We start from the raw sequence: 14,763 nt of genomic DNA, 5'->3' as shown, positions 1-14,763 counted from the left end.
AAAAGGGGGTGATTGTAGTTTCCCTCGTTCCGCCGATATTGCCCGCGCTGGGGGGGGGGGCCTCCTCCCCTGAGATGGCATGTTGGTTATGTGATTTTAAGGGTATGCTTGTTCTTTATCACTAGTGGAGTTGGTGCAACGACAGCTCGAGACTAATGGCTCATTGACTTTTCCCAAGTCAACGGCTTCCTTGGAGCAACGTTGACAAAGTCGAGGATGGTGTTGATCTGCAATCGTTCAATCCGTCATGATTAGGGTTTTGTCATGGCATGGCGTTTTAACAAGAGGATGACATCGTGACATGATTTTGTTCTCTGGTTCCTTCTTTGTCCGATAAAGTTTAGCCAGATGCGGCTCTGTCAGGGGACTTGCGAGGTTTGTATCCCTCCATTATATCCGCCCAAACTTTGAGATTATCTTCTGGCCCCTCCCTGGTGCTAGCTTTTTCAGGTCATCAATTAGTCCATATGATGGTCAAAGACATCTTTTGAAATACATCGACGACTTCTCCAACATTGCTTCCTCAACTCTTGAATTTCAACAAGGTTGCTTCGGGGAGCTAGAGTCGAACTCTGCTCGCGACGCGCCGCCGATGCTTGCAGAAGGAGGGCAATGTTGGTTTCATGAGTGATTTGCTTGTAATTTCATATACTTTCAAGGCTATTCATGCATTGGTTAGTACTATTTTTATAATTAAAAATGGAAGGAGAAAATTGTACCAAACCATAAATTTGAACATTTACAAAATCAGTTCATATTACAAAGAAGGAAGTTATAAAGAAAGCAATTTAACATCAGTAAAATAAAAACAATGAAAAAAAAATAGAGAGCGACCAGCGAACACAATAGTGTGTGGGCTAAGCTAGGGAGCGGCGAAGCAAGTGGAACAGTCGACCCGGCCGGCCTCCCCACCTGAATCCAGAATTCCAGATCCCTCTCCGCTCCGCTCTCCTCACCTACCTACCTCGTCGCCACGGGCAAAACCCCCGGCCGCTCTCCACCCTGAGCCGCCGAGCCGAGGCGCCGATGCAGTCGCCGGAGTCCTCCTCCTCCGCCGCGCCGGTCCTCCTCAACATCGGTCCGTCCCTTATTCCTCGCTCCCGTCTGGCCCACGCGGCCGCGAATTCGAGGCTTATCACTGCGGTGTTGTCTGTGGCGCAGGGGGGACGAAGTACGCGACCACCGCCGAGACGCTCACGCAGCGGGAGCCCGACTCCATGCTCGCCGCCATGTTCAGCGGCAGGCACACGCTCCCGCACCACCCCACCACGGTACGGTCCCTCGACGGCGCTCCCTGCCTCTCTCGTTGCGATTTTCCGGCTGCTGTAGGCTCAGAGGCTGAGTGTGGGTGCAGGGGGCGGTGTTCGTGGACAGGGATGGGAAGCATTTCAGGCACATCCTCAATTGGCTAAGGGACGGTGCCATCCCGGCGCTCTCGGAGTCCGAACACCACCAACTCCTGCGAGAGGCGGAGTACTACCAGTTGCTCGTAATTGATTCAGAAACTCTCCATTGTACCTTTCATTCATTTATTGGGTTCTAGCTTGGGAATCAGCTGTAGTCACATACTGATGGTTTGTTTAGGGTTTGGCTGATTACATTAATGAGAAATTGGCTTCCAAAAAGACTGAGAATTCGTGTGAGGCTGAATTGACACGCAAAGATGTGATCAAGTGCATTCAAGCCCAGAAAATCAGATTTCGTGGCCTGAATCTATCCGGCCTTGATCTATCTAAACTTGTAAGATTCTAGGGAGACTCTCTGCTTGTTGTTCTCTATTGCCATTACCGTTTACAGCTGCAATTCCTGTACTTAGTCAGCTTATCTTACATAGATGATAAAGTCAAACAAGCAATTTTCCTTTTTCCTTGTTTACTAATTGCACTATTTTAAATGCATTTTTTGGTACTTTGCAGGACTTATCAGAGGTGGACTTCAGTTATGCGTGCATCGAGAGAACCAACTTTTCATGTGCTAATCTTCATAAAGCAAAATTTAGGGTATATCACATTATCACTCACACCAAGATTCTGCGCTGTCAGTTATCTTCTTTTGAAGTAGTTCAATCCAGTTTCACTAGCTAATGGAACTTTCCAAGATATTCTTGTATGTAATACGAAATACTGTATCATTAACGCGTTGCACTGCATGTTTTTTTGCAGCTGGTGGAAGCTGCACATTCTTCATTTGAACAGGCAAATTTACATGAGTAAGATACACCGTCGATCTTCTTCTGGTCTCGTCGATATTATCTAAGATGATATTTTCTATCTTTTTCTTTTTGTATGGGTGCCTAAGAAACTGGTTAATATCCATTTCCCTTCTTATATGCTGATTTTTGTTTGTATATGCTGTTTGTAAGTGCTCATTTTTGGATAATAACAGGTGTGAGCTTACTGGAGCAAATCTTCAAGACGCTGTCCTAGACAGAGCAAACGTTCAAAGCGCAAACCTGCAAGGTATACAATCACCTCACCCTACCCCAAATCATGTATTTAACTTGATCGCAGCTTATTTTGTATTTTTTTTTGTTTATACACACTGTATATTGCTAAAGTAAATCTGAAGCTTCTCCTGTTTAAACATTTTCTTGCTTTTGTGACCACTGTATCACTAGGGCAGTTCTTTGTAACTTACCATCTTAGGGCATCTTCAAAGCCACGTAGGACTCCGACACTCCCGGCCCACCCAGAACCCCTCCTGGACCTGCGCCTCCATCCTCCCATCTTTCTCTGCATCCGTTTCCTTTCTTGCATCCGCCACCGCTTCACCACCCTGATCTCCCGCCACACCCTTGCTGGAACTCGACGATTCCGTCTCCCCCTTGCCCCAAAACAAGAAGCAGCTAGAAAGGATGTTGAGAGGGCATTTGGAGTTCTGCAAGCACGTTTTGCAGTTGTTCGTGGACCTGCAAAACAATGGGATCCGGAGACCTTGTGGGAGGTGATGACATGTTGTGTGATCATGCACAACATGATTGTGGAGGATGAGGGTGAGGATGCTGCCATAGCTCTTGAATTTGAGAACATGGGTGATCCTATCGAACTTTCGGACCAGAATCCGGCCACATTTGATGAGTTTGTTCAAATGCATCAACAAATTCTTTATCGAGCAACTCATGAGCAACTGAAGGAAGATTTGATTGAGGATCTTTGGGAGGTCAAAGGGGACAACTAGTACATACGTGCTAGTTAAATTCAAGTTTGAACCATTACAATTTGAATACTTTGTTGGATTGTAATATTTAAATTAGAACTACTGCTGCATTTGAACATTTTTTTATCTAAACTGGAACTAGATTTGCGGCTAGTTTGAGCGTGTGGACTTAAAAAAAACTGGGTGGCGGATGTATGCGGCTAGCTTTGGATGGCTGGCTCCCGCATCCTTGTCCGTGGACTGGTCCCCCTGTCCGCGGACGGATGCGGTGTGCGGTTTGGGGGTCAGCGTTGGAGATGCCCTTAAGCTGTCCTTTGCCCTCTCTTTCCCTTTGCGGGGTGCAAAAGTAGATTTAATCATATACTTGAAAAGATTCTTATAAGTTGCTATGGTTCACAAAACCAAGTATGAAGTGATTGATTTGCTAGACTAATTTTGCAGATGCATGCTTAACGGGATGTAGCTTCATTGAGACAGATGTCCGTTCAGCCCATTTACAGGTTTGCAAATTGTTGTGAGTAGTGTATTTCTTCATAAACATTCCCTGTTTTGTGTTTTGCTGCTGAAAGTCCCTGCTGACATAGTGATATATGAAGTCGCTGTTCACCATACAAAATAATCATAATGAACAACACCATACGCATAGCATTGTTTATAAGGCGTCCCACCTTAATCGCTTAGGCGGCAAGACGCCCTGGCAGCGCCTTACGATCATGTCTGCTTTAGGCACTTAGGCGTCAGGGTGGTTGGTGCTTATCTTACCGCCTTATAAACAATGACGCAAAGCGTACTTCTTAGATGCTAATTCTGCCACTAGTGGCACTTATGTATATCTATTTTCCACCTCTGCAACGTGTGTAGCATCCGAAATATGTAAACAGAGTCTAGCACATGCCCAAAGTATTAGCTGCATGCAGGACATATGTTTTATCTATTTGTATTCATAGTTCCATGTTGTTCTTCCCTAGATAGTCGCATGTAGAAGCTTCCTGTGGAGTTACTTTTAGCAACTCAAAAAGCATCAAAACTATGGGTGCCCGAAATTTGAACTTCATACAGGACAAATTTCTATCTTTTTGTCCCCACAGGTCCATGTCGTTCTTCTCTAGACAGTCACACATAGAAGATTTCTATAAATATTCTTTTTAGTAATTAGAAAACGTCAAAGTTTAGGTGTTGATTATTTCATTTCTTGTGTGTCTTATTGTGAATTCCAATGAACTTTCAGAATGCTAATCTTACGGGTGCCGATTTGAATGGAGCTAACCTTGAAGGGGCCAATCTCAAGGTAAAATAACTTCATCATAGAAATTTATTAAAACGAACCTCACCGCTACAGTCTGCTGATTATCTGGTTCATATCTAGTGTGGCACAATATCTTGTTGTCAAACTATTGTAGCAAATCTTAGTATGTTACACACTCTATATCATACATGCCTGTTCATCGTAAAGCTTGAATTTTAATTTTATGGATCTGTAGTCTGTCTTTACTCATGTTTGGAACTGAAGAGTTTGAAGCTTCCAGCTAAAATAAAGTGTGCTATCATCTTAAATGTTCTTCCGTACTAAGTAGTGTCATAATGTCAACATATACAAACATCTATTTTTTAGGTAGAAATGTGACCTCCCTGTGGATCGAATGTGGCTGGGCAAGCTTACACCCGCGAGCTCTAGCTATCCAAGCCAGCGTTCAGTTCTCACAAACATCTACTCCCTCTGTAAACTAATATAAGACGTTACATCTTATATTTGTTTACAGAGGGAGTATTTATCAGGGCTTTCTTTAGTTCTCTGTAAGCATCTAACATTCACAGAAGTTAAAATGTACTAAGCTCAGTAAACTATCATAACATGGAGTCAGTACCCATCATCTTTGTCCAGAATATTGACTGTTCGATATGTTACGTAAGCCATGTTGTTTACTTATTCTGTTTGATGAAGCATGCATAAATGAAAAGACATTAGCGAAGTCAAACATTTTTTTCTGGTGTCTTACTTGACAATGTATTCGCATACTTGTCCTCACTATGTCATTCATACCCCTATGCTAAGCTAGTCTGGTTTGCAGGGGGCTAAGTTGTCGGGTGCAAACTTGCAAGGGGCAAATCTTCAGCGAGCCTACTTGAGAGAAGTTGATTTGCGTGAAACTGTATGTTGTCCTGTTTGCTATTTGCTTTACCTGGATAGTGAATTTTTCACTTCATGCATAATTTGACCAATTTATCTACTCCAATTATTTTGCAAATACAAAGAGCAATAATTTGTTATATATTCCTGTTTCATTTTTTTTGTTATATAGGATTAGAAATCCTGAAGAATCTTGCCTTCTTTTGTTTATCTCCATCTTAAAAATTAAACTATGTCTGCTTTGGTAACAGGATTTGACTGGTGCTAAGCTTGGAGGAGCAAATCTTCTTGGAGCTATCAGATAGTACAAGAAGAGAGGCTGACATCATGTACACTTTACAAAATTGATCTGTCACCTGCAATGTCTTGTGGTTTTGATCTTAGTGGTTGTGATGGAGAAGAGCAGTACGTCTGAAGAAAAACTCGAATGCAAATGGGTACGCAAACGTTCAGGCATTCGGTGTTCCAAAACACATGCACGCCGGGGCAAATAGTTTCTTGCTGTCATGCCTCTCAGTGTTGATTGTTGTACAAAGAATTGTTACATCACACTCCGGCTAGAATTCGATGAGTCTGGCTAGTTGTTAATGTTAGACACCTGTGCTAAATCTTCATCGTGGCGCAAGGAATTCGATATGCGCACAGCTGTTGCATATGGGGATGCTGTATCTGTATCTGAATTGTTGGAGGAGGCTGGTGTATGATGTTTCTTCTGCGTGGATTGCAAAGTACACGTGGTGTATGCCTGGTTTGTGGATTGTTTCAGGTACTTGCGTTCTCAGAGCAGTCACATTCTCACACCTGTTTCGAGGCAAAGTCTTATCTTTTCCTTGTTTTGACAGCAGCAGGGTACTAGATATAGCGTATGTACAACCACCGATCGGATGTGTAAGTTGCAGGGACTGAGATCATATTTGCACGTTATTCAGGCCACGTATCTCCACCAGGGACTGAGATCATGTGGGGCGTGGTTGGTTGGTTGGTTGGTTGTGTGCATTCTCACCGACTCGGCCTCATCCATCGACCATTGTAGTATGTCCACCGACATAGCCTTTGGCTGGGTCACATAACATGCCTGGAACCAAACACCAGCCATGCGTTTCGTCTTAGATAGGTTGAGGAGGATGCAGACACATAAACTATGTGTAAAACATGGTTTTTAGCCTGTATTCACCCATCTAGGCACAATTCAGTCACATATATAAGGAGGCAAAAAAGATATATGCAACCAAACACACCCATGCTAGCTTTTGGTGTTCAATCATCATTTGTCGTTGCCGTCTTAGCAGACGGATCCATCAGTCTATATCGAGCATACAACATCGCCACAGAGAGGAGCAGTGCCCGCACCACCGCTCCAGTCCCAGACAAATTCGTACACCTGCCCATTAGTAGACGCCGCCACCACCTTTCCCTTGTCACAACGATGCTGTCTGTTCTTCCTCTTCACCCCAGGACGCTTTCTCGCTCCTCGCGCCGTGCTACATGCATGCATCCACCACCTGTCACCGCTTGTGACCCTTGTTACATTTTCTGACTTTGGTTAAATTTTGTCTAGTTTCAGTGTGTTTTAATGTTCATCTAGCCCCTTAAGTGAAAATGTATCGATCCACTTAAGTGTGTTTTAGTATTCATGTCATGTGATTAGATGGACTAACACTTTTTGTGCAAAAAAGGGACTAACACTTTAATTGAGTGATTCTCATGTGTTTAGTCGCAATTGATGAAAAGGATGGAGGTGAAAAAGACCCCACATCCGGGTAAAAAGGTGTCCACTATTGCAAAAGGTAAGAGAATTTGGTTCTGGAATCGTAGGAAGGCCCAACTATTAAGCGGGGTTTAGGTCTTGTATAAGTTTGGGGATCATGATACACCATTTTCATCAAAACCCATACACAAAGCCATGTTAGAAAAGCCCATCTCAAACCCAACACTGGCATCCTCTCTGTATACCTCGGAACTCCAAGGGTCCAAGGCCCCCAGATCTCTAGTTCCAGCTGACATCGCCTTTGGACACCCCGTACTCCACCCCTGACCCCTGGATCTCTGGGGTACCCAATGACACCTTCTCTAAATAGGACGGATCTCCAGGGCTCCATACCCAGGATCTCCAGGATACCGACCCTCAGGTTTTGGTTATGGATAGGATGGATCTCTAGGGCTCCGGACCCCTGACCTCCAGAGTGCACTGCAAGTGGGGATAACAATTAAAAGGATTTAAAGGGGGTTATATATAAGCCACCCTTCCTCTACCTCTAGACTCAATCCTCGAAATTTGAGCCGCACCCCCCCATTGTTGAACTGAAAAAAAATCCCATTCCCCATTGATTCCTCCAATAAAAGTTTGAGGATTCAAAGAGGAACCCTAGATCTACAGTTCCACCAAAAAATAAATCGTGACCCCCCTACTTATGCTATACCAAACTTGTTACCCTTGGAGTTTTGGGAATCTTAGGTGGCAGGAGTCTTTCCTGGAAGTATCCTTGCGTGTGCTGTTTCCCGGTAAAGTTTGTAAAGGTCTGATGATTGCTTTCAAGACAAACCATCGGTGGTTTGAGGGTTCATATTAAACATTGGTCTCCTCTAGTAGTTTGACACCAAATAATCTTTGAATAGGTGAGGCTACAATTTACAGTAGATTGAGGAACCGAACAGTTAATGAAAATAAATCAAAGAAACAATCATACGTGTAGATGAGAAATTACATGTACAACGACACCTCGTCGATAATAATAGTGGTAGTCTATATGTCTAGAAATGATTTGATAATACTAGTAGTGTTTGTTCTAGTAGTCGAACTGGCGCCAGGTGATGAAGGTTTGTCCAAACTGCCACCAGGCCGGCACGACATCCTGGAAGACAAGGTACTGGCCTCCGGTGGAGGTGATAGCGAAGCTGAGCGCCTGCCCCACCAGTCCCGAGAGGCAGTGCCAGTTGGCGCCCCAGTTCCTGGACATCGGGATCCACGCGGTGTTGGTCCCTTTCACCGACATGCTCTTAATTGACCCGCTCCCGGCGATGTTGGCCACAAGCACCAGTTCAAAGTAGTTGAAGCCGTTGATGGTGAACCGAACGCCGCCCTGCCTCCAACACTTGACCTGCTGGTAGAAGACGGGGATGATGCCGGCACGGTAGATGCCGATGTTCTCCCAGGCGGGCTGTGACATGTCGAAGTGGTGTCAAGGAGGGTTGCACCACCCGCCGTTGTCGCTGGGGAGATCCCAGTTGGGAGGGCAGAAGTTGGTGGCGGACACGGTGATGGACGTGCCGGGCTTGCACATATCCGTCTTGCTGGTGTCGCAGATGATGGCGTAGCATTGCCCGCATGATGCACCGTCATTGAACAACGCCGTGCTCAGCGCCACGTTGTTGATCCCGTACCCTGCAACATATAGGTTCTCGTACCCACACGCGCCACCTAGATATTGCACATGCAAACACATTCAGACACGCACACACGCAATGCATTGCATGCATACCGTAAATTGTAATATTGGGAAAATTGATGGTGCCGGAGCAAGCCGGAATTAAGTCTTGATTAGCTAGCTTACCCATTGTGTCGGAGCCGTCGGCGCCGCCGTAGAAGGTGGCGGTGGCCGGGATCCAGTCGGAATTGGCCGGCGCGAAGCAGAACGCGAGAACGGCGGCGAACAGCTGTAGGAAGCGCATCCCAGCTGCCATCTTTCTGCTCGAGAGTCCCAGAAACATGGAGAGATGATTGAGCTTCTCTCGCAGCTAGCTAGCTTGGTAGATATTGTGGTGATCGAGGGTGGATTTGGAGGTGAGGAATGATTGCGACAATGGTGGTGCTTAAATAGGATGTAGCTAGCATATGAGATCGAGAGGAATGATTGTCGTCTTATAATTAACTAACATATGAGATCGCGGTTCCAACGATCGTATGGACGCAACCTCCACCGATAGACTTGGGCGCTCTAATCATTGAACGCAAGTCTGATCGGTATGTCGTTCCTTAATTAACTACATTCAAAATGATAGGTTAACTGAATACAACTAATTTGACATGCTTCCAGAGTCTAGTCTACTAAGTCTATAGCTTGTAGCAGCTAAAGCTAGCTCGCTTTTATACAATTAGAAATGATCAGCAACCGTTCAATTAAGGCATCGGGAGAGAACTTCTTCCTATACCATTGAGAGAAGATGCAACCGTTCAATTAAGGCATCAGTCGTATTTTACACCAGAGAAGAGAATATGCAACCGTTCAATTTTCTTTGCTACCTACATTTGGAACGTACAATTTTCAACTGGATAGGCAAGTAGCTGAAAGCGAAAGCCGGAGTACTTTTACATTAAAAACTGTTCTTTCGGTAGTGCTGGAATTCCCGCTAGCCAACACTAACTAAAACTGTATCTGACTGCAAGCCCAACTCCCTTCAAATCCTTGAAGTACGGCCTTCTAAACTAACTACCGGAGATCGAGGAAACCATTGAAGTAGTCAACATTTTTCTGAAAAGGAGGATTTCTCCGGGCCTTTGCATCAAAATAATACATGTGAACATTTTATTGATCTGAAGTTTCAAAACAAAGTCCCAAGTTCCAAAAAGCTCACGGAAGGAGCATGAAACAAATCAGTAAAAAGAAAACTGCCACAACCGGCGAAAAATAGGCCAAGATGACTAAACACATATTCTATTATTAGACCGCCATTCAAACCGGTTATAGATAACTCGTGCTACCGTCTCCCACCGATTGCACCCAATATCCAAAAGCTCCCTCGAGTCCGCATGCGTGAGTAACTACCACGTACGGATCCAACATGCATTGCATACTCTTCTTTGCTTCTTGTTCAAGGTCAATCTACTACACAAACGTTAATTATTACTCCCGTTGTATCACAATATAAGACATTTTTTGGTCTAAATATTTTGATACGGAGGGAGTACTTGGTAGCCTAGTTGATTTATACAAAACATGAATGATCACTTGATTAATATACATCTCTCTTCGATCGTTGTATTATATATGCAGGTTATTCTTTTCAGTTAGAACTTTGCTTCGCCCCCTGCCCCCCGCGCGCGCACGAAAAGTGCAGCTTAAAGGTGGAGATTATAAGTTGCCCCTTCAAGCAAAACGAGTAATATAGTTATTTGTATCCAACTCAATCTATTTAATATGTTTGATCTACAAGCTAATATGGCGATAACCTCTTTAGTAACTTTATAATTCGTGTAAACTTTTAGGGGCAGGGGGTGTACCGAAGCAAAACTCTTTACTTGAAGGCCCCTTTGATTCAATGGGATTATTAAAGTATACTTGAATGCGTGTACACCTTATAAAGTTTCCCTATGTGCTTTGCTTTAATTTTATGATCACAATTCGTATACGAATTCTTTTGTTAAGATTCCTTTGTGTTAAATGTAATGAGAAAACGGTTGGGTTTCGTAGTAATTTCAAAAAAATTCCTACGCACACGCAAGATCATGGTGATGCATAGCAACGAGAGGGGGGGGGGAGTATGATCTACGTACCCTTGTAGATCGACAACGGAAGCGTTAACTTGGTTGATGTAGTCGTACGTCTCCACGGCCCGACCGATCAAGCACCGAAACTACGGCACCTCCGAGTTCTAGCACACGTTCAGCTCGATGACGATCCCCGGACTCCGATCCAGCAAAGTCGGGGAAGAGTTCCGTCAGCACGATGGCGTGGTGACGATCTTGATGTACTACCGTCGCAGGGCTTCGCCTAAGCACCGCTACAATATTATCGAGGACTATGGTGGAAGGGGCACCGCACACGGCTAAGAATATGATCACGTGGATCAACTTGTGTCTCTAGGGATGCCCCTTGCCTCCGTATATAAAGGCTCAAAGGGGGGGCTGGCCGGCCAAGAGGAGGCGCACCAGGAGGAGTCCTACTCCCCCCTTTCCTAGTTGGAATAGGATTCGCGAAGGGGGGAAAAGAGGAAAGAGAGGAGGAAGGGGGGCCGGCCCCCTCTCCTTGTCCTATTTGGACCAAGGGGGGGGGGGGGGAGGGGCGCGCGACCCATCTATGGCCACCTCTCCTCTCTTCCACTAAGGCCCACTAAGGCCCATATACCTCCCGGGGGGTTCCGGTAACCTCCCGGTACTCCGGTAAAATCCCGATTTCATCCGGAACACTTTCGATATCCAAACATAGGCTTTCAATATATTAATCTTTATGTCTCGACCATTTTGAGACTCCTCGTCATGTCCGTGATCACATCTGGGACTCCGAACAAACTTCGGTACATCAAAATGTATAAACTCATAATATAACTGTCATCGTAACCTTAAGCGTGCGGACCCTACGGGTTCGAGAACAATGTAGACATGACCGAGACACGTCTCCGGTCAATAACCAATAGCGGAACCTGGATGCTCATATTGGCTCCTACATATTCTACGAAGATCTTTTATCGGTCAGACCGCATAACAACATACGTTGTTCCCTTTGTCACCGGTATGCATAGTTTTAAATAGCGCGCTAAGCATCTCAGCGGCGAACCTCTTCCAAATGCTATAGCGTGCAATAGCAGAGCTATAGCGCGCTATTTAAAATGTTTGTTCATTTGTTTGGACCAAAGTTTCTTAGCGCAAGACCTTTTGTAAACGCTATAGCATGCTATAGCGGAGCTATAGCGGGCTATTTAAAGCAGTGCCGGTATGTTACTTGCCCGAGATTCGATCGTCGGTATCCCATACCTAGTTCAATCTCGTTACCGGCAAGTCTCTTTACTCGTTCCGTAATACATCATCCCGCAACTAACTCATTAGTTGCAATGCTGGCAAGGCTTCAATGATGTGCATTACCGAGAGGGCCCAGAGATACCTCTCCGACAATCGGAGTGACAAATTCTAATCTCGAAATACGCCAACCCAACATGTACCTTTAGAGACACCTGTAGAGCTCCTTTATAATCACCCAGTTACGTTGTGACGTTTGGTAGCACACAAAGTGTTCCTCCAGCAAATGGGAGTTGCATAATCTCATAGTCATAGGAACATGTATAAGTCATGAAGAAAGCAATAGCAACATACTAAACAATCGGGTGCTAAGCTAATGGAATGGGTCATGTCAATCAGATCATTCAACTAATGATGTGATCCCGTTAATCAAATAACAACTCTTTGTCCATGGTTAGGAAACATAACCATCTTTGATTAACGAGCTAGTCAAGTAGAGGCATACTAGTGACACTCTGTTTGTCTATGTATTCACACATGTATTATGTTTCCGGTTAATACAATTCTAGCATGAATAATAAACATTTATCATGAAATAAGGAAATAAATAATAACTTTATTATTGCCTCTAGGGCATATTTCCTTCAGTCTCCCATTTGCACTAGAGTCAATAATCTAGTTCACATCGCCATGTGATTTAATAGCAATAGTTCACATCAGCATGTGATTAACACCCATAGTCCACATCGATATGTGACCAACACCCAAAGGGTTTACTAGAGTCAGTAATCTAGTTCACATCGCTATGTGATTAACACCCAAAGAGTACTAAGGTGTGATCATGTTTTGTTTGTGAGATAATTTTAGTCATCGGGTCTGTTATATTCAGATCCGTGAGTATTTTGCAAATATTTATGTCAACAATGCTCTGCACGGAGCTACTCTAGGTAATTGCTCCCACTTTAAATATGTATCTAGATTGAGACTCAGATTCATCTAGATTAGTGTCAAAACTTGCATCGGCGTAACCCTTTACGACGAACCTTTTTTCACTTCCATAATCAAGAAACATATCCTTATTCCACTAAGGATAATTTTGACCGCTGTCCAGTGATGTACTCCTAGATCACTATTGTACTCCCTTGCCAAACTCAGTGGTAGGGTATACAATAGATCTGGTACACAGCATGACATACTTTATAGAACCTATGACCAAGGCATAGGGAATGACATTCACTCTTTTTCTATCTTCTGCCGTGGTCGGGATTTAAGTCTTACTCAATTTCACACCTTGTAACATAGGCAAGAAACTCTTTCTTTGACTGTTCCATTTTGAACTACTTCAAAATCTTGTCAAGGTATGTATTTATTGAAAAACCTTATCAAGCATCTTGATCTATCTCTATAGATCTTGATGCTCAATATGTAAGCAACTTCACCGAGGTCTTTTCTTTGAAAAACTCCTTTCAAACACTCCTTTATGCTTCACAGAATAATTCTACATTATTTCCGATCAACAATATGTCATTCACATATACTTATCAGAAATGCTGTAGTGCTCCCACTCACTTTCTTGTAAATACAGGCTTTACCGCAAGTCTGTATAAAACTATATGCTTTGATCAACTTATCAAAGCGTATATTCCAACTCCGAGATGCTTACACCAGTCCATAGATGGATCGCTGGAGTTTGCATATTTTGTTAACACCTTTAGGATTGACAAAAACTTCTGGTTGCATCATATACAACTCTTCTTTAAGAAATCCATTAAGAATTGCAGTTTTGTTATCCATTTGCCAGATTTCATAAAATGCGGCAATTGCTAACATGATTCGGACATATTTAAGCATAGATACGAGTGAGAAAATCTCATCGTAGTCAACACCTTGAACTTGTCGAAAACCTTTTGCGACAATTCTAGCTTTGTAGATAGTAACACTACTATCAGCGTCTGTCTTCCTCTTGAAGATCCATTTATTTTCTATGGCTTGCCGATCATCGGGCAAGTCAACCAAAGTCTATACTTTGTTCTCATACATGGATCCCATCTCAGATTTCATGGCCTCAAGCCATTTTGCGGAATCTGGGCTCATCATCGCTTCCTCATAGTTCGCAAGTTCGTCATGGTCTAGTAACATGATTTCCAGAACAGGATTACCGTACCACTCTGGTGCGGATCTCACTCTGGTTTACCTACGAGATTCGGTAGTAACTTGATCTGAAGTTACATGATCATCATCATTAGCTTCCTCACTAATTGGTGTAGTAGTCACAAGAACAGATTTCTGTGATGAACTATTTTCCAATAAGGGAGAAGGTACAATTACCTTATCAAGTTTTCTACTTTCCTCCCACTCACTTCTTTCGAGAAAAACTCCTTCTCTAGAAAGGATCCATTCTTAGCAATGAATGTCTTGCCTTCGGATCTGTGATAGAAGGTGTACCCAATAGTCTCCTTTGGGTATCCTATGAAGACATATTTCTCCGATTTGGGTTTGAGCTTATCAGGATGAAACTTTTTCATATAAGCATCACAATCCCAAACTTTAAGAAACGACAACTTTGGTTTCTTGCCAAACCAAAGTTCAGATTGTGTCGTCTCAACGGACTTAGATGGTGCCCTTTTAAATGTGAATGTAGCTGTCTTTAATGCATAACCCCAAAACGATAGTGGTAGATCGGTAAGAGATATCATAGATCGCACCATATCTAATAAAGTACGGTTATGATGTTCGGACACACCATTACACTGTGGTGTTCCAGGTGGCGTGAGTAGTGAAACTATTTCACATTGTTTTTAACTGAAGG

General features: G+C 43.6%; 1 protein-coding gene and 1 pseudogene across 1 annotated transcript; one reads left to right on the top strand and one right to left on the bottom strand.

Annotated features, from left to right (window-relative positions):
- The first annotated feature begins 841 nt into the window (after positions 1 to 841).
- LOC123084886 (FH protein interacting protein FIP2) lies at positions 842 to 5,999 on the top strand. The gene is made up of 11 exons (XM_044506419.1): positions 842 to 1,078; positions 1,162 to 1,271; positions 1,355 to 1,489; positions 1,585 to 1,740; positions 1,917 to 2,000; positions 2,163 to 2,209; positions 2,386 to 2,459; positions 3,598 to 3,656; positions 4,385 to 4,444; positions 5,226 to 5,306; positions 5,536 to 5,999. Exons 1-11 carry the CDS (start codon positions 1,027 to 1,029, stop codon positions 5,587 to 5,589), a joined length of 912 nt encoding a protein of 303 aa, XP_044362354.1. The 5' UTR covers positions 842 to 1,026; the 3' UTR covers positions 5,590 to 5,999.
- Positions 6,000 to 8,070: 2,071 nt separating this feature from the next.
- LOC123081638 (expansin-A19-like) lies at positions 8,071 to 8,965 on the bottom strand (annotated as a pseudogene).
- Positions 8,966 to 14,763: the final 5,798 nt, after the last annotated feature.

This window comes from Triticum aestivum, chromosome 4A (assembly GCF_018294505.1).
Source record: "Triticum aestivum cultivar Chinese Spring chromosome 4A, IWGSC CS RefSeq v2.1, whole genome shotgun sequence".
Taxonomy (NCBI): Eukaryota; Viridiplantae; Streptophyta; class Magnoliopsida; order Poales; family Poaceae; genus Triticum; species Triticum aestivum.
The sequence above is the reverse complement of the archived record's forward strand: the minus strand, read 5'-3'. Positions and strand labels throughout refer to the sequence as shown.